Here is a 20,520-nt window from a genome sequence, read left to right on the forward strand (position 1 = left end):
TCACAGTGGCTTCTTGTTATTCTTGACAAATGACTCAAAGCCTTTCTTCATCTTTATTCTCAACAAATAAAGGTGAGATCTTCAGTTATCAGTCACAAAGAGTAAAGACAATAAAACCGCAGATAAGACACTGTTAAGGCCTTAAAGTGTTTATAAATTTAACACAGTGAGTCACTGGACAAACATTAATAAATGTGTCCAGAGCACATGCAGCACATTTTGTTTATGAAGAGAGAAACTCTTGAACTTGTTCCAGGAGTTATAAAGAACCACATATCAACTCATGTTTGTATGTATGAGAAGCTGCTGCTAGATAATAACTATATATAGTACTTTTAAAACAAGGGTTTAAAAAAAGCTTGATGTGAAGAAGCTGGACAAGCGACAACCTGCAACATCAGCAGAACCCAAACAGCTCAAGAGCCTGAACAAAGTCCTGATCCAGATATTTAACTAACAACATCATGGGATTTCAAGGAACCCAGACATCCCTGGATACCAAGCAAACTAAGACATCATAAGACATTATGACAGACTTTATGGTACCTATGAAGTCTGTCATAAGACATTATGACAGACTTCATAGGTACCATAAAAACAACAGAGGCCCAGCTAGCACAGAAACCCACCTCCATCGGTCAAGATCAATACAACCAAAATTTAAGAAGGTGCAAATGAGTAAAAGAGAAAGAGGTAAAAATAACAGAGATTAACAGCCAATGAAGGGAGGGTAAGAGCAGTAAAAAACAAGAGAATCAGAAAAAGAGCCAGTAAAATGAATCACTGTTTACCACCATTATTACTGCTTATACTAGTATCACGTTGGTCATTGCTTCTTCTTTTAACATTATTCTAACTTCAATAATCATCACTAGAACAGTTTCATTAAATGGTAAATAAAAGTAGCACATTGGGTGTAATAAATAGTGAAATGCAGTTAAAATATGCAAATTGGGCATAAAAAGTGATTTTAAAAAAGTGGTTAATACAGGCAAAATAGGTTTAAAGCAGCAAAAAATCGTTAAGTGGTATAAATTGGTTAATAAAGGCAAAAAACAGCCATAAAATGGCAAAATGGGTTGAAAAATAAAAGGGGAGGGGAGGTAAAATGTGGGCAGGCCTGAGGATAATAGGGAATAAAGGCAAGGTAAAGATTTAGAGAAATTGAAATAATTATATCTACCTATCTACCTACCCACCCATCCATCTATTCATCCATCTATCTGAAGAAAAAGTTACCTGTTGGACAAGCTGATTTGTTTTCATTGTCTAACACGAGAAAAAAATTGGCCTGTCTTAACCAAAAGAAGTGTAAAAAATGAGTACATTGGTGTCACCATCATCTATGCTTTCCCTGTAATCTCAGGTATTTTCCCAATTTTTCATGTTTAAATGAAGTGATCAGCATGGGATCTTCATGCATCGCTTATGCCATAAGTTGTGCATGAATAGTCCTAGAAGCCCAGGGCATTAATTTCCAGTGAAAGTCTTTACCTAATGTAGGACATACCTAGAGTATAAAAATCATCTTTTAAGTGCATCAACAACTGTGGCTTTTGAAAGCAGGCTTTTATCATGTTTTTATCAAATAAATGTGTTAAAAAAAATCATTAGAGAAAATGTTAAACAATTAGTCCTGGTACTGGCAAAATTTTATGTATAAACTGATACGTTTGTTAATTATATATCTAAATGTGTAACCAATTTTGAAATGTATTGTTTAGTACTGAACGATTAGGAGAGAAGAAGTATAAAAATCACTGCAAAAGAAAACAGTGAATAATAAGTTGAATAATGATGTGCTAAATTAGGTTTTTTCTTATTTCAGACAGACTTTACTTGGAATAAATACTGTTGTATTTACGACATTGACATTTTTAATGTTTGTTATTCAGTACCATCAAGTTTAGTTCTAGTGTGTTTTTGTTATCAGTGCCTTTAAAATCATCAATATCCAACATAATGATGAACCTGTTACATGATATTTTAAATAATGTGTTTGAGTTTTAAGATGTTTTTTAAAGTCAATTTCTATTTAGGACTTTGTCAGCACATTTTAGAAAAAAAATCTGTCATTCACTGCTTTTTAAAAAGTAGCTTGAGATATTATCAGTTCAAATAAATGTACGGGTGTGCAATCATGACGCAGTCTCAGTGACTGAAATTTCTCTTTAAACATCATCTGCCTTTTTTGTCTTTATAAAAAGAACATAACCACTAGAAATCATCACATTTAATGAACTTTTATTAATTTCAAGTTGTTTTAAAATCAATCTTCAGAAACTTGATTTTTTTTTGTATCACTCAACATGAAGATTTTCACAAACATTTGGTTATTTGTTTTAACCGTTTAATAAAAACAAGTCCTGAAACATTTGTGCATAGAAATGATACAGAAGTGAGAATCTCTGTCCTTCATGACAATGATTCATACATTAGATCAGTTCTTTTAGTTCTAAAATCTACCACAACACAAAAAGTATGACTTACAGCTGATGTGTGAAAAATAAATATTCTCAGAAATTCATAAATGTTAAAAACACAAAAAAACACATGTCAAAAAGGTGAGTACACTAGAAAGATGAAACAAACTTTAGGTGTAGTGTTGCAATTTTTGAATCGACTAAAGTGATCATTTACAGTTCTTGATGCCAAAGCACAACATTAAAGTATGTTAAAATAATTTACAAAAAATATTCACAGATGAAACCCTCAGGTCAGTAGAAACACTTGTTAGCCCAAAACACAAAAAATATTGAAACACTTACAAAACTTCACACAAGGCTTTCAGGCCTTTGTTTCTTGTAGGAATGCCCCCTGGGATATGTGCCTGTTAAACACAGCTGTGACCAAGTAAACCGCAGGAGTCTTGCAGACGTTCAGTTACAGTGAGATAAAAAAAAAAGATGAGGCTCTGTGCAGGTAAACCATCAGCAGCTGTCTCGCTCTCATCCATGTAGTGGCACACAGCTGAACATTTTTTGGAATAAGGACATGAAACCTGACTGTCTGCAGCGTGGGCTGAGGAGGGACAGAGAGAAATGTGTTTGGTAAAGGTTTTGATCAATGAAAAGTGAGGTACAGTGTTGCATCTATCCAAGGCTGTTACACTCACAGTGTTTTGTTAACGAATTGGGTCTCGGTGTTTACTAAGTCCTCCGATGAATCTTCCATCCTCTGAGGCTTCTCTGCTATCTGGTCCCAGATATCGGTGTTGACCCACAGTGCCCCGGGCAGGGGCAGGCTAGCCTGGGTACAGGTGATCCAGCGGCACAGAGGGCAGGAGACGCTGTGGAGGTAACCGTCTATCCTGGACAGTTTCTCCAGGCAGGGAGCGCAGAAGGTATGGCCACAGTGAAGGACCCGAGGGATCCGGTTGATGCGGGAGTACTCATAGCAGCAAATCACGCACTCCAGCTCTTCATCTGGGAACATGATGATAGAGAGGCAAGAAAGCCAAGCTGCAGCACAAAACAGAAAGAAAATCAGCAAAAATATTATCATAGAAATAATATAAGCAATCAAGAAGCTGTAGTATTACTACACTATAAAGGCATGATAACAAGAAGAATTCTCACTTTGAGACTTCGGAGAGTCCTCTTTGTTACAGCTGAAGGTAAAGTTTGTCCCGCTGAGGCTGACAGCTCTGACTGTTTGCTCGAGTATTGTTCTCTTAAAGCTGCCTCCTGACGTGACTGATCTTGTCACGTGGAGATTTTAACCTTTCCAAGGAAGCGCTGCCCTCAGGTAAACTGTTCTGAGGAATTCCACATACGCCGACACATGAGCTCACAACCCACAAGCTATCCAATACAAATGTTACAGACTGTGTGAGTAATCTTCTCTTGATTCAAATGCATTTTTACAAAGAAAAACTGAAAGTCCTGATTTAAGGACTCAACTTCTTAAAATATGAAAATAATCACAGAAGCAGATTTAAAGGAAGGTTTGCTAAAATGCCCCGCAAAGCAGGGTGATTTATTTGCATTTACTATGAAAACATACAATATCACACAAGATTAACTGAAGCATGGAAATCTGGGCATTTGCTGTATAATCACACAAACGCACTCCCATCATCAGCAGTTTGTCTTTTTTTTAAAGATGGTGCCAAGAAAAGAGCAGCAGAGAGTCGAGTCCCCTGCTTTCAGACCATTTTCTGTTGAAACATTAGATACACAGTAGAACCATCTGTACTAAATGCAATGCACAACAGTAAATCATCAGCAATTATGTGAGCCTGGGCTGCAGCCTGTCTGTGTGTTTGCTCTCACTGACGAGATCAGCAAACACATTTCCTCAAAACCGAGACAGACGAACCAAGGCTGTTTCTATAAATAAAGAGAAACAAAACACAAAAAATATATCAAAAAGAAAAGAATATACAGAAAAGAAATGTTGGTTCTCTTCATGTGTCCCCTTTCTTGGATCTATTTAGAGTGTGCTATACTGGTCAGATTAGCCAATTTAAAGAGGTACTAGTCTCTAGTGATGTCTGTGCAGACACAGGGTCCACTGTTTGGCTCATGGGTTGATGGGAACTCACATCACACTGACCACAGAGTAGCACATGTTACGTTTGAGTTCTGATGCTCGGATCTCTGTTTAAAGAGTGATACAAAAATAAACACTTCAGTACAGTGCTTCAAGAAAAACGCTGTCCTCTTCTACTCACTGAGATGAAACATGATCAGGTCTAAGCTTTGGTGCAGAAAACAGTCCCCTTCACATACTGTACAAGCACTGGTGAGGGATTTTTTAATTTCACGTCTGCCTACTGTTTTTGCTCTTTTTAAAGAAAATGTATGACTCTTGATTACCTCTCAGTTTATTTGCTTTTATGGGTTATATATGTGTAGATTTTCCAGATTATCTGAAACTTTTAAAGGATCAAAATAAGGTCATGACTCTCCCTCTTTCCTGTCCTCTTTTTTGTCCTGCTTCCATTGAAGAACCACTTGTGTAAAAGTCAACACATTTTTGGCACAGATGGAACCTCAGAGTCCTGATGAGAGATCTTTCCAACTATATGTTCCAAGGTAAACCAACTGCAAGTAACCCATGACATGAAGACAGAAAGTGGAGGAACAGGTTCTTGCGCTGCACCTGCAGGCATGAGGTAACTGTAACCTGATTCCTTGATGCTCCACAGTTAAAGAGGGGAAATGTCTCCAGTGCAAACAGCTACTATGAGGGAGGGCATACAGACAGTGTGACATACTTTTCCTTGACTTGAAGCTGTTTGGCCCTCTACTAGAAGCACTGGCTGGCACCCTGAAGAGCCTCTATGATCTGAAACCACTGCAGAGGGATTATGGAAACACGGCAGTGTTTTAAAAACAAGTTTTTATCACTATTTGATGTTACTGTGAGGGAACAAGGGTACATTTGATTTTACCTCGGAAGCTTTTCTTGTTGTGACAAAGAAACAAACTACGACCTTTAGAAACGCACATCTTCAACAACCCATGAGCCAAGTTTGTTTCTGCTGCTGACATTAACCACTGAAGCACAGAGTTGATCACAACCATTTTTAATAAGCCCCTTCAAACCCCCGGTACTGCTGCCACTCCCGTCCACCCCCCCACCTCCTCCCCTCCTCCACCTGCTCTTGTTCCTTCCTGGGCGGGTCGGCTTTGAGCTTCTGTCTTCCAAAGTCCATGGCTGTGGTGGTTGCGGCGGTGGTGGTGGTGGTGGAGGGGTTAAACCCAGGACTGAACATCCCTCCCCCACAAAGTGTTTGTCCAATGTGGAGTCCACTTGCGCCACCCTGTGACACCCACTCCTCACTCCTGGGCTATGCTTCTCAGAACGTACTTGACTGTGTAGGCGAACGCTGCAAAGCCTACAATCACAAACAGGTTGGCTAGAGCGCCACCTAGAAGTCCGTGGTTGCGGTTGGCCTGCTGTAGGCCGGGCGCAGGGTTGGCAGCCCCGTGCGGGACAGGGCCCCCGTTTAGGGCAGGGATGCCATAGTGGGCATGCTGAGGGTCTCCATCAGGCACCACGTCGGGTAAAGGGAGGGGCTGAGTGCGGGAGCTTAACTCCTCCTGGGCCTTCTGTTTCTGCTTCATCTCCTGATGGAGGAAATAAGAGAATGTGAGTCTGAAATTAATGACACATGTTGGCACATTTTCTGGAAGTGCCCAGTGATAAGACCACACTGTACAGTTCTGTCAGTCTCCTTTATATGTTGGACACTATATTGCTTTATATGTTTTATTTTATGTGTTCATTTTATCCTCTCTAGATTTCCTAATGGAATGATTACTGCTATTCAATAGCTTTCCACTTTGAGAGTAAACGTGTTTGTTACCTCCGCCAAGGAGGTTATGTGATCAGGAGGGTTTGTTCATTTGTTTGTTTGTTAGCAACATAACTCAAAAAGTTAAAGATAGATTTTGATGAAATTTTCAGGAAATGTCAGAAATGGCATAAGAAAGAACTGATTAGATTTTGGGAGTGATCCAGATGACCGTCTGGTTTCAGGAATTTTCAAAGGATTCTGTACTATTGGGAGATAGGGCTAATGGCGGAGGTCTGTGCTCTCCGAGTGCTTTTCTAGTTTTATTTTGTTTTTGCATCAAGAACCCCAGAGCAAATTCCTTGTATGTTTTACCATGCAGGGAACTAGCGCCTCTTTCAGACTTGGGAGTTTTGCTTCATGCAGCTTCCACGCATGTTTGCTCTGGTACACAACATCATGGCTTTCAAACCAGGCACATATGTGCTGCAGGTTGGCTGTGTCTCCCTGCTGTCACAGCCCTGTCTTTCTTCATTAGTTTTACCTCAATAAATTTTGCTACAACTGACTTGGATCATTGCCTAGCCAAACTGAGCTGGGGGAATTTCAGAATAAAGGTACTCTGTACAGACTAAAGTGTGGTCTCCAAGTAAATGCTAAGCCGGGCTTTTACTTTGAAAAGCGCAAACTGTAAGCGTACTTCTGCTATGTTTATCTTGTCTGATATTCTTCCAGTGTGGAAACAGAAAGCTTCACTAAGTGCCAGTGTCCATAGCCAGACTTTTTTAGTGCTGGCAGCACTTGTGTTTCATTCAAAACCAATGGAGCCCAGCAAACACCACCCTGGGCCCTCAGCATCAACTACTGTTGTGTTGTTGCGCTTAAAGCGCTCTCAGTTAAAAAAACGGTTAAACTTTTGGAACAGCGCTGTGCTCCTCAGTGTCACTTTGCCCTCTCTTGCCAATCAAAATCAAGAAGGGGTGGGACTTCTGGAAATAGCAGAAGAGAAAACGATTTGACTTTTCTTTCTTCATCGTTTTTGAGGGGTAGTTTTCATGTCTGCAGCTGCTGCCTGTGTCAAGACAGGATTCCTTTACATTGTCTGCACGTCCTCTATGTGATAGCTCCTTGAAATTGTGAAATATGCTGCACACAGAGCAAGTTTAAAACGTCTACAGATTCTACTGAGTAAAGGGGGATTCGTTTTGGTAACATAGCAACAAAGAGCGCTGGAGAGAAGCGCGCTAAAAAGGAGGTTATAGGCACTACTAGTGCTAAAAAAGCCAAATATGGACACAGGGCTTAATAATTGAAGTTTAAAGAACAACTTTTTTAAACAGATGCATTTTAGCTTGTGGCCTTACTATGGATCAACAAGAAACTAATCGCAAACATAGTCTACAGATGTGGACAAACACATGAAACAAGACAAATGCGAACCTCTATGTGCCATTCTCCTGTCTATTTTGGCCAAGAGCGTAGCAGCTTGTAGAAAAATAGCGGAACCCTCTATTCTCTAGATTCTCCACCAGTGAGACGCAGCGCTCACAAAGGCAGTCTGAAAGACGGTGGATACATAAATACATGTCTGGCATTTTGATCACTGCTCATAACTCTACTCTTTTTATGCATGGGACGGAGTGAGATTACGTTTGTAAAGTTGGATTTTTCCAAGTATTGTGGATGGAATATGCACTAAATTAGTCAAAGAACGTAACAAGAAATACTTATTGGCTGTGCACCTTGTCAACAAATTTATCAGCAAAAAGGCACATAAATGAGACAGTCTCATCTGCCTTTGGATATTAGGTCTAATCAGGCAGTAAGGTTGTTTTTGGTGCTGTTTGAATAAAAATAATTTCTCCTCAATACAAGATTGGTCAGACAGAAACATGGAGCTGTCCCCATGCTGAGGTGCTGATTTGCTGACAGCCTGCAACAACATTTACATTTTTTCTTTTCAATGTGTCATAATCACCCATTTAAGAAAACGGTGCTATATTCTTTAGCAGTAAAACCCTGTGAGGTGCTAATTTAATTGAAAAGATTCCTAAGTTAAAGAAAGCAGAGCAGGGCAGGTGCAAGGGGAAGGGGCATTTTTAAACACTGAGAGACACGCCAACGTTTCATCTATCAGACAACAGCATGTCAGGTGTTAAGAGATGTTTCTATGGCTCTTCAAACAAATCTAGATTTCTTTACTTTTGGTTTGTGATATGCAAATCTTCTGTTGATAGTCTGATAGAAATTAAAACGGGAGGGATGAGTGTTACTTGGCAACAGTCAGCTTGTGAATGCACGTGATAAGGCTGGATTCAGCTATGACTGTTGTGAAGCTTAGAAGAGAGGCGTAGCTGAGTTGGACAGAGGAGATAAGACTCACTTTGTTAACGCCTGGCTGCTGCACTTGGCCCCAGAGGTCACATTCACCTCACGTGTCAAAAAGCACATTTTAAAGCAGAAAAAGCATGTTTACAACTTGGTTAAAGAATGACTTGGTTAGACACTTTGAGCCTTTCTCTCTCTCTTTCTCTCTCTCTACAGATCAATTCTGTTTGGGTGTGACACCTTAGTCAACCCTAAATATATCTATTTTTGGAAATCAGTGCCTCTGTGATCAATCAAAAGGTGCGCTGTGCACTCTGCCTCTCTCTCTACACAGAAACTCTCTCATCAGGTCTCTCCTGTAAATGCATCCTCTCCTGTTAAACGTCATCTTCTGCCATTGTTTAGTTTGTGAATTTATGAAAAACTCTGTAAAGTTTCTACGCTGATTCTGCTTGTGAATTAATGAACATCAAACTTCCTAGCGCAGATCCACTGTTTCAAAATGACCTCCTGGGGGTGAAAACAAATAATGACGATGTTTTTTTGAAGATGATTTTATAAAAGAAAGGCTACTGATGATAACACTCGAGCAGAAACACAATGAGGGAGAGAAAGAAGCTAAACTGATAAGCTACTGTGTAACCCTATGATGGAAGGAGAGGAGTGCAGAGGGGCGGGCAAGATGAGTTTATGTTGTGGAAAGCACACCAATAAAACAGAAAGCATTAATCCCAACGTATTAGCTATGATTTAAACAATCAACCCTCAATGATGACAGGTTTTTTAATAATAGACACAGATAGAAATTAAAGATATTATTGCTATTGTGCAACAAGGAATATGACCATTAAAAGGAATGATCATTTTTGCCACTTTTTTTTCCAGATAAAGGTTGGTTTTGCTGAAAGACAAGGGTCTGTGGTAGTATTGGTATAGTATCCTTGTTGATGACCTCATTGTAGCTCATGCCAGTGTCAGTAACTGATGTCAATGACAGATTTTAAGGAAAAAATACCTGTATCATGTTAAGGCTTTAACATTTTTTTCAGGAGGTCAGACCAGGAAAATTTATTTGAAATTGGCCAAGTAAACTGGAGCCCTCTGATTTAATTACCAAAAGGGCACAAAACTGTTTAAAGACAACAACATTTAATAGATTTAGATTTACTTTTGTTCTTGAAGTACACGAGATTGCAGCATTAAACTTTAAAATGTACAAAATTTTAAATTCCACAATTTACAGCACAAACTGAGTCTGGTGTGGAATAATCGTTCGTTAATCGTAATCGAGGAAAAATATTCAATTAATTGTGATTCTGATTTTTGCCATAGTCGCCCAGCCCTATCCTCACTCGCAACATCAAAAATAAATTATTTTAAGAACATGACAGAACATGTGACAAAGTTAGAAATCACAGTATACGTACGTCCACTACATCTGGAAACAGCTCACAGAACACTTTGTCCTTGAGATTGAAGGCCAGGCTTTGAGCTGACAGCTGTCTTTTCTGTAAAATAATTTTAAAAAAACATTTATTTTTTACATCACAGGTGGTTAAATCATGACACGCTGAAGAAACAGCATTTTGTTTATTCTCACTGTGTAGTCAGAGGTCTCGATGCTGCCGAGGGTGGGGCCTTTCTCCACCATGAAGCTGAGCAGACCTGTGAGGATGGTGGAGACAGACCATGCAGGGTTCCATGTGTCAGGATGGAAGTCTGTGATGGACAAACATAACCTGTGAGAAAAAAAAGAAAAAGTTAGATTTAAGAAGCCAAACAGCAAAGAGTCACAAAAGAAAACAATTCTACGTTTACCTTGTATTACACTTGAATCTTCCATTTGGTGTAATCATGTAGATACTTGGTGGTTTAAAGGGAAATTCTCGAGGGAATATAAGTTTTCCATGATAATATCCTCCTGAGAAAGAATTCATGACATCACAAGGTTAAGGAAAAAAATCTGACTTTGAGAAACTCAAAATGAAGCTATGACTTAGCCCAGAATTGGTATGTCATTCATCAGCAACAGAGCTCAGCAAGCATCATCGTGTTGAAATACAGTTACAAGTAGTAATAGGAGCTACCTGAATGGGGTGCCAAAGTCTCTTACCTTCATATGGAGTTTTCTCAGGACCTCTGACTACGTAGTGCCTACAGAACAAAGGAGAGCTTTATTAGTGACTGCTTTAATTCACAACCAAAAACAAAACAAAAAGCAGAAACACTACAAAGAATCTGTATTTCAGGCAGAGGTGATGATATTTGTGTCATGAGGCTGATGTGGTCATCATCCACAAAGTGAAGCTACTATAAACCCTGTATGCTTCTGTGCTGGCAATAGCCAAAGTCAGAGGCATTATGCATTCTCGTTGTCCGTTTGTCCATGCAGAATCATTTAAACACTCCAGGAGACTTTCTTCAATCTTTGCAAAGAAATTCAACACTGACTCAAGGATGAACTGATTAAAATGGTGGTCAAAGGTCAAGGTTATTTGGCCTCACATTCATCCCTGGCTTGTAAGATTTTTTACAAATTGCACTATGGTGGAAACGGCTACTTGACCCATCACTGCAATGTCACTGTCAGGCAACTGCATACTTTGTAGCTGCCAGAATCACCGAATAACCACCAGGTGGTAGTTCTAGTTTCAGCTTGCAAATATCTTTTTAACCTCTCAGCTGTTGATTTCATGAAACTGTCCAGTTACATGCAAAGGCCAAAAAAAAAAAAAAAAAAAAACTGGCATCATAGTGTTGGGCAATGTAACTTTGTCCATACTTCTGTGCAATTTTTCTCCTGTCCCTCCTTGGAGAACCCATCCCCCTTTCAACACAGAAAGTCTCCCACTGTGGGGTGGATATGTAAAAAGGCAAGGGGCCGCCTGTCCTGATATTTAGCATTTTTTTTCCCAGGAGTGTATACATTAAAAAAAAAGCCCAAGGTTCAGTTTTTGTCATCCAGTACAATTTAAATTTTGTTTATTTTCAGATGTTTAATATATTTTCAAACATTAAATTTAAGGGTGTATTCACACCTGGCTCATTTGGGGCAGTTGTTGTTCCGAAACAGTGAGTGCCCCCCCCCAAAGTCCAGTTCGTTTGGACATATGTGAACACAGCAATCACACTCAGATGTGGTAAAAAAGAAGCGGGTCAGGATCACCAAAATAGAGTGGTTTCAGCTCGCTTCCATTTGAGTCCTGTAGTTTTTTTGCAGTGAGAACACAATCACCTCAGAAACCGGCACAACTGACTCATAAGTGTAGTACACACTGTAGTCGTGAGGGCAATAATGCGCCCGGTTGCCAACCGTTCAGTTAAAACAATAGAGGAGTACTAAATAGTGTACTAAACACTAAAACATCAAATATCAGGAGAAAGAAACTATAATAATTAATTATTCCATTACAATTACAATGATCAAATCTGTTAATGTGGCATTTGGAGATGAGCTAATTCCTAATTGTTAAAAATTATCATTATCTGTTTGTGGCTTATCTCAGCCATTGAAGTATGTTTTATTACACTGTAGTGGAATCTGATCCCAACAGGACAAATGTAAGCATGATGAAGCTTTGTGCATTTGACTTTAAACAGGATTTACAATAACCAGGATACAGATATTTACTTCTGTATGTTTTAGTCAGATTGGCCCAAAATCTCAACTAGATAAAAATTTAACAACCACTGCTGAGAGATCCTTCAAACAGATATTATCATCGTTACATAAAAATAAGATGACTGATACTTCTTTCACAGTGGTTCACACTGAACCATCCAAAATTAACAGCCTGGGGCAAACCAGTGTGAGGAAACTGTACAGAAATCTCTCCATCTTCCAAACAAATTGCGTTATGAGTTGCAAAGGTTTAAGAGGAAAAGCTGTCCAGAGGAACAGGGAACAGCATAAAGGTCCAATCATGAACGAGCTCAAGGGACATTAACAGGTCTGTCTACTCTGAAGCTGAGTTTCCTTGACTTTATACTAGCTGACTAAACACACTTAAAACTGGCATTTAATCAGACATTAAATTATTGACATCACTACTTTAAACCCTGGTCAGACAGGGCCCTCCTGTGTGAATTAGCAACTCCCCCACCTTTGTCCCACATTCCAATGACTTAACACTGTGTCAACACTTTAACTGGAAAACATGTCAGTTTATTTTTCTTATATAACCGTCTAGTAAAAGTGAAACTAAAAAAGTTAAAGGAGAACAAACAACAGATTGAGGTATTGTGATCCAAGACTTTGTTGTCCGAAAATTTTAGCTGTTACATAGCTAAATTATAAACAAAAAAATTACAACCTGATGGTTCCCTCACCATATATTTCAGCCTCAATTTTTAGCCCAAAATGCCTTTAAGTACTGCACTGCTGCTTACATTTAAGGTATGTTGCATCGTTGAGGTAAATAGAATCAGAGACAGTGAGAAGAAATATGTACCACTGGTTAGCACTTATCCCTTTTTGAATTCACATTTTAAAAATGTTCCAGTTGTGAGTTAAAATTGGAAAAATTATCACATGATGTAGTTGGAAAAATTATTGAGAATCTTAATAATAACAAACAAAAGTTCAGCTTTTTATTATTATTTTTGAACACCTAAAAAATACAATCTCCATTAACTTTACATTAGTTTGTATCTCATGTAGGGTGAAGTGGTTAGTGCTGTCTCACAGCATAGAGGTTCATGGGTTGCACCTACAGATGTGCTCGATTAGCCAGCTAAACAGTTAAGTAAGATTCCCTGGTATTCAGCACCGGAATTCCGAGTCAATGAATGTCTTTTAACAGTTAAGCCTCTCAAATCCAAGTCAAACTCCGTTTAAACTGTACCACATCTGTCCACAAAAAGCAGCCACTTTAGTTGTTCTTCATGACTACCAAAATGCTCTTTAATCCAGTCTAAACAACAGTGATCTGATAGCACCAACAGCATCTCATGGGAACAGTGCTGGTCTAGAAAATGGGAATAGAGTTGTCCAGACACTCTATCAGGTTATACTGACATATAACTGAAACAAAAAAAATCACAATATTCAGCACAAGGACATTGTCTTCATTCAACAAGTAACTGAAGGCCAGTAGTGCTTTACAGTCACACTTTTATGTTAATATACAGAATGTGTTTTCTTCACTCCCTACTACAGAAGAACTTGAGTCTCTACTGAGGAAAAAAGTCTCCACTAAGGAAATAGTCTGCAAACACAGCTATGGGTAAGTTGTGTCAGCACTTTATCTGGGTGACACATCAGGGATAAATCTCCTTATGTAACCATCTAATAAAACTTAAACTTGAAAAGTTAAAGTACAACCTCATTAACAGCTCACATATTATAATTTTTTTGATATGCTTGAAACGTCTGTGTGATCCCACCTGTTTTGACAAAAATTTAAAACCAAGAATATAATTGTTAGAATTGCTTATGCCAAACACCTTAAAGCTGTTAAGATACCAACAACTGTAGTTTAAGATCCTCTTATTACAAAAAGGAGAAGAAAAAAATAAACCAGTTTTTATGATTTACTTACATAACTGTACTCTATTTTCTTTAACAATAATTCAACCCATCTTAGCATTCATATACACACATGGAATTGTTTTTTAGAATATTCACACATTTCTGATAACTTTGCAAAAGAGTCACAGAAGTATTCAACATTCAATGTGTTAAAAGCTAAACCTGTCCAAATATGAGATATGAATAACAGCAATGATATGCTGCTTTGATTGCAGCCAGGGTGCAGATCTTACCATTCTAAAATGTTGGAGGGGAGAGGTTCTGCACAGATGTAAGGCACGGGGTCTTTCTTTATCCTGAGGTAATCCTGCTTAAGTCGCTGGGTGGCTGTGGTTGGAGCTCTCTTATTCCCGTTGTTGTTCATCTGTTCATTAAGACAACAAATCAACAAACAAACAGTTGATTCACAGTCATTGGTATTTCTCTCAGGGCACATTCTCTCACAATAGTAGGTCAAAGTTGAATGTTTGTTTACTGCAGATGTTTCAACTCTGGACCAGTTCAGCAGTTTGTGGCAGTTTTGCATCTGACTTAAAGGGAAATAATAATGAGTAGATACACATGTAAGCTGTCATTGTTGTGCTATGTATTCTTGATAGTGATGTTAAATGGTTGCATGGTTATTCTTCCCACATCGTACTGACTGAACTCATATCAGTCTACACCAGGGTTTCCCAATTAGTTTTCCCTGGAGGCCAAAATTTTTCAAGGACAGAAAGCCGAGGGCCAGACATGGATGTTTTATTTTTTATTTTGACACCATTAAAAATTCTTGGATGTTCATAGACACACACACACACTCAGAGAGTATGGCTTAGTCAGCTACTTTGGACAGAGGATTTACTTGCAACTAATCTAAGCAGGTCAGTCATAAATATGCTGTCCTTGTATCAGGTGGCAATTTTTTCGTATTTTTAAAGTTTTTTAGACCCACTGATGCTAAATTTACAAGACTGGAATATTCATTATAAATATACACTCAACATGACTGTTTATGGCTTTAAAACGGCAACATATTGTCCACAATATCTGATCAGACCCTGAGATTATTTTGCCCAACCTGGGATCAGTGCAGAGTCCAGAAAGAGAGGAGGATCCTGCTGAGATGTTTCCCTGACTGCTGCGCTATTACTGCTCAAAGAGCTGTAAAGCCTCACCTACTGAGTGACAACTTGACTAAGCACATGTCTGAGCCATAACAGTTGTTCTTCTGCATGTCTGTTCTCTCTGAATCCCCCTGACATCCCTCAATGCATATTAGGTAGCGCATCTCTGTGCGTAATTATGTCTTTTAGCGCTGCACCAAGATCAAAAATGCCAATCTCTCATGTCATAGGACAGCCTGTGTCCAGATTAATATTAAATTTTCAGTTATAAACAATTTGTTTTATTGTTATAAGAGTAATTTTTACCATGAGTGAGTGAAATTTGCATAGGATTTATAAACTATGTCTCATTTAAATGTTAATGATCAAGACCGTAATTGCACGTCTTGTTGATGTAAAATTAAATTGTATGTAAATAAATGTAGTTGATATTATTTGGCATAACAGATTCTTTATAATGAGGGATTAAATCAGGCTGACATTGAACGGAATCACTAAAGCAAGATACGATGTCTGCATTTGTGGCTGACGGACTATTACGCAGGGAAAGTGTTTGCTGTCATGAGAGCAGCTGTTTTAATCCGCCACAGGGGTAGAAAATTAGTTTTACAAGGCAAAAACCTCCAAATTTCATTAAGGTCTGAGATGCAGAAAACTAGTCAGAGGTGAGGGCAGGGCTGGTCCGTGCAGCTGCACATGGTGGTTAAATTATTCATCTTCAAAAAAAGAATCAATATTAAATTAGACAAAATAAATACTTCTCCTTCAGTCTTAAAAGTCATGCAGTCTGTATCAGACTCTTTTTGGGCAGCATGTTTGCAGAGCTGAGGTGATGAAGCAGTCTGCCCTGCATCTTTTTATGATGCCCCTCCCTGCTCTAAAGAGAGTTCAAAGTACCATATCTTATTCATTCATTGCATAGTATTACAACCTTTCCTTGCTATAATTATAGAATTATCGTGATAAATGAGTGAAAATTTGTATTTTTAACACCTTAGAAAGTAAATATTAAAAAAGAATATATTTTTTAAATTTCCACCAAATGTCTCGTGGGCCATTTGGGGATCACTGGTCTACATCAAGGTTGTCTAAATTTTCAATACTTTTTCTTACCATGTGCTTTTAATGATACAATATCTTATTTTACATTCAATAATGGACCTCACCAGTCAGCAAATAAATTGGATTCGGCTTCTCTCTAAAAAAAAAAAAAATCTCAAAGATTTCCCTTTGAACACTAATCTGTTTTTTTTTTTGTTTTTTTTTTTTTTAATTTTCAGCATGTTACAAAAATAAATTATTTTGTATATTTTGTAGAATATTAATATAATAATATTATTTAAAAATATTTTGTATTATTTTGTATATCTTATTTTGTGCTTATTGTATTTGCACACTGATGTGCATATGTTATTTTTCCCAAACAGGTTTGATTATTTTGCATCAATCCAAGTAAATTTAAATTGGTGATTGATTATTCAGAACAGCACTAAAACCTCACTTTAAACAATAACATTTGCCAATATATTACACAGATATCAAAATGATGCACAACAGATGAAGGCCAAAATTTGTATTCATAGACATGAAACAAAAGGGCTGAAAACAGGTATCGATATTGCCTGATTTTGCCTAATATTTATTGAAATTCTAAATTCTGCTGTGGTGACAGCTCTAATCTACAGCACAGTATCTAGCTCCTTACTGTCCTCTTCACTAAAACTGCTTGGTTTCAAAACAATATCCTGACTAAACTTTGACATATACCAGGCTGTGATATTCCATCAACTAGTGTGCCTCTGATCAAAACCATTGTTGAAATAATACAGAATTTCAGCTGTTTTAACTAAAAAATTAGGTATATTTTTATGTAATTGAGGTTTATCATACCATAAATAACAAAAACAAGTATGAAATTAACATGTTGGAAACAAGTTTACTGAAAAGGTGAAACAAAAAAATTGGCAATTATTTTATACCTCATGCTTTATAAGCAGTCAAAACAGGGTTAGGCTGGGCGGACAACAGCTGTGACTATTTGCTGCCATTAAAAAAATTGGAAATGGTTCCAAAACAATTTTCTGACCAAACTTTGACTTATACCAATCCCTGATATTCCATCAAATTTTGTGCCTCAGATTATAACCATTGTTAAAATAATTCAAAACTTCTGTTGGTTTTTTTTACTTGAAAACTAGGTATCTTTTTATATAAATGAGGTCTATCATACCATAAATAACAAAAACAAGTGCAAAATATATAATGTGTTGGAAACAAGTGTACTAAAAAGATGAAACAAAAAAATTTGGTAAGCATTTTATACCTCATGCTTTATAAGCAGTCAAACAAGACCGGGTCAATTTGACCCGCAAGGACAAAAGGTGCGTAGTAATTGGGAGGACAATACAAAGGTTAAAAGCTGTGGAAACTAAAGGAAGCAGCACGGCAAATGTGTGTCAACATCTCAGTCAAAGACATGACAAAAGTGTGTCTCACTACAGAATTGACAAGACCACTACATCCATCAAACACACAAAGCAGTCAATAGCACTGAAATCTAGTGGTTGGCACTGGGCAGTGAACCAGGATCAATACTGTCAACTGTAAAAATTCTGCCAAGGAATATACTGTATTTCTTCAACGCCGTCTTTACCTGTTTTTAAATGGGTGTGTTCAGTTGAGGAGCCCACACGAGCATGACATAGCTACTGGCTAGCAAAATCATGGAAAACAGGATTATTCTGAGTTTAGTAATTAGTAAGTTTCTCTCTGGCAGTAAGAGCAGCTACTTAACTAACTGAACGTCTCTCACTCGTGCCGCTGTATTTAATCTGTAGTATAGTTAACAGGTTAAACCTGTGGTTTTCCTCTCTTAGTTTAATGTCTGTAATAATAAGGACCGCGTTCGCTTTGCAGAGGGTATCTGTCGGTCTCTGTCCTCTGTTTGTTTTTAGCTCATCACTACAGTGATTCCACTTAAACAACAGTCTGAAATGTGTTTAAACTCCTGACTTGTTAAATAAGTCCATGATCAGTCCTGGAAGCGAGCTGTGGCGTTAAATGAGGCAGAGAAGTATGAAGAGATGCAGCTGTACACGCTGCACTTGCAGAAAGTCGTCGTACCGCTGCAGGAGCTTAGTTGAACAATGATAAAAACGCTACTTCTGACAATTCCTTCACAATAAAAGTCTGTGGCTGTTAATAGTTGAGAGCTTTTATTTTAAACGGCCCCAATAGGACATAATATGTAGCCGATTGAAGCTTGAATCACTTCAGCTTTACAGAAGTGAAACCTAAAACTATAGGAGCAGGAAGACAATATTGAACATACAGAGATTCAAAAAATATCAAAAAATCTTTTTTCATGTTATGCTCAGACATGAATTCTGTATGCCATCACAGGGTTCTGCAAATAACTGCAGCCTTTCTTTGTTGATGTAAACTCTCCTTGCAGTACAAAAGTGTATTTTTTTTTTTTTTTTTGTCATTTGTGGGGTTTTTTAAAGAAGGATAAGAAAAAATAGTTTAAAATCATAAATCGATTTTTTTTTTTAAAGAAAACTGGGGATTAGATTTTTAGATCATATTGCCCAGGCCTACTGTGATTGAATGCATGCTTTGTCAAGAGTCTTTGTGAAACTTATTTAAGACACTTAAGGTCAATTTCATCTCAGGATGCAAGCTGCAACTTCCCAGACCTACTTACCAAGTGGAAAATGCTGACAAATAAAGCTATGGATTATCTAGATCACCTAGATACTTTGCTTAAAAGAAAAAGTCTTAATCAGGACACCCCTTTAAAGAAAAGATTTATACTAATAATAGACAGTAACCTATGACAAATTCATAATTTGATTAAAAAGAAAGTATGTTTTTAATCCTGCAAAATTCCAATGAAGAACTGCTAGCGGGTGGTATTCAAAATGAAAAGCCCCAAAAGTAGTCAGTTTACAGTGATACATACCATGTAATAGAAAAATAATATTACACAGAAATCCTCAGCTTTACTTTAAGCTTTAGAATAAAAAATCTGCAAAGATATCATGCCATAACAGCTAACCTTAACAGAATTTGTCAACTTTTATTCATCCCAATTGTGCCACAATGCAAGTTTTCAACAAGGCAATATTTTTTTATCTTATTTATGATCTGAGGTATTATAAAATATGTATATTTCTAAGTCATTTTTACATGTTTCATCTTGACTTCATTTAATGACCGAGTATCAATCACTGTTAGTTTATCTGTCATTGAAAGGTGTTCTTTATAACAATCTGCCATCACTTGTTAATAAAAGAATGCCGACTAAATTGACAAACTTTTGGGAGATTATTTTCTGTAATGTAAATGCACAAAGTTCAAGTATTTAAGGCTTTAACGTTGTTCATGGGCAACATAACTTGGATGTTTCGCCCTATATAAGCAGAGATAAAATCTGTCAACCACCAGCACCAACATTCAAAGCCTTACTGTCATGAGGCTGTCTGTACTCTGCTTCTAAGGTGAACATGTAATTCACCGGAATGAATTCATGTCGATTTCTCGTCCTTCTAAATGACAGACTACCTGGCACTAATTCAACTTATGTTAGCTTACAGTAATCCGCGTTCTTGTGAAATCTTTGGCTAGCTGAACAGAGCGATAACTTAGCTTAATATCGGACTGTAACTCAACCACCGACTGTGAACATATATCCTAACCTCAGACTGCTAACTGACATCAGACGTGGCTGACTGTTTATGACTATCACAAAATATCAATACTGTCGGCCCAGGATAGCTAACCTGACACGACGACCAACTACAGCTAGCATTAGCCGTCACAGCTAATGAAAATTCCCGTCTGTTTGCACTGTGTTAGCCGCCGAAGGCTAACACTAGCTAACGTAGGCCACAGCTATGTTTAGCTAACAGTGTTAGTGTGAACAATTATGTGACGGACGGGAGCGGACCCCCACATCTCCCCCATTTCAGCCTAGAGGGTGTGTATTAAACGCATACCTCTCCAGAGACCCCAGTGAAGATAGTTATTCGTGGCTGGACACGAAATAAGGCTGCTGTTTCTGTTGTCAACCCCAGACCGATAAGACGATGACACCAGCGTAGCTTTAGCTATCCCCAGCAGGAGGAAAGACGACGCTTCCGCTTTCTTCTTCATTTGTGTTTGAAATCGGTTGTAAAACAACGTTGAAAACACTTTACTGTCCTCAACTGATCAGAAATATTATGTCTGGGAATATACTTCCTAATTGTTTCATAATTTCCTCTCAACATAAATGCCACAGAATAAAATTAAATTAAATTATACCGCTC

General features: G+C 37.9%; 2 protein-coding genes across 2 annotated transcripts; both read right to left on the reverse strand.

Annotated features, from left to right (window-relative positions):
- Nucleotides 1-2,570: 2,570 nt before the first annotated feature.
- Nucleotides 2,571-3,705, reverse strand: LOC121507501 (RING finger protein 224-like). The gene is made up of 3 exons (XM_041783895.1): nt 3,579-3,705; nt 3,116-3,461; nt 2,571-3,021 (listed from the first exon to the last, which is right to left on the reverse strand). Exons 2-3 carry the CDS (start codon nt 3,433-3,435, stop codon nt 2,949-2,951), a joined length of 393 nt encoding a protein of 130 aa, XP_041639829.1. The 5' UTR covers nt 3,436-3,461; nt 3,579-3,705; the 3' UTR covers nt 2,571-2,948.
- A 230-nt stretch (nt 3,706-3,935) lies between these two features.
- Nucleotides 3,936-20,353, reverse strand: ube2j2 (ubiquitin-conjugating enzyme E2, J2 (UBC6 homolog, yeast)). Its single transcript, XM_041783353.1, has 7 exons — nt 20,209-20,353; nt 14,336-14,466; nt 10,686-10,726; nt 10,391-10,493; nt 10,173-10,311; nt 10,000-10,080; nt 3,936-6,077 (listed from the first exon to the last, which is right to left on the reverse strand). The coding sequence occupies exons 2-7, from the start codon at nt 14,464-14,466 to the stop codon at nt 5,787-5,789; spliced, it is 786 nt and encodes a 261-aa protein (XP_041639287.1). The 5' UTR covers nt 20,209-20,353; the 3' UTR covers nt 3,936-5,786.
- Nucleotides 20,354-20,520: the final 167 nt, after the last annotated feature.

This window comes from Cheilinus undulatus, linkage group 3 (assembly GCF_018320785.1).
Source record: "Cheilinus undulatus linkage group 3, ASM1832078v1, whole genome shotgun sequence".
Taxonomy (NCBI): domain Eukaryota; kingdom Metazoa; phylum Chordata; class Actinopteri; order Labriformes; family Labridae; genus Cheilinus; species Cheilinus undulatus.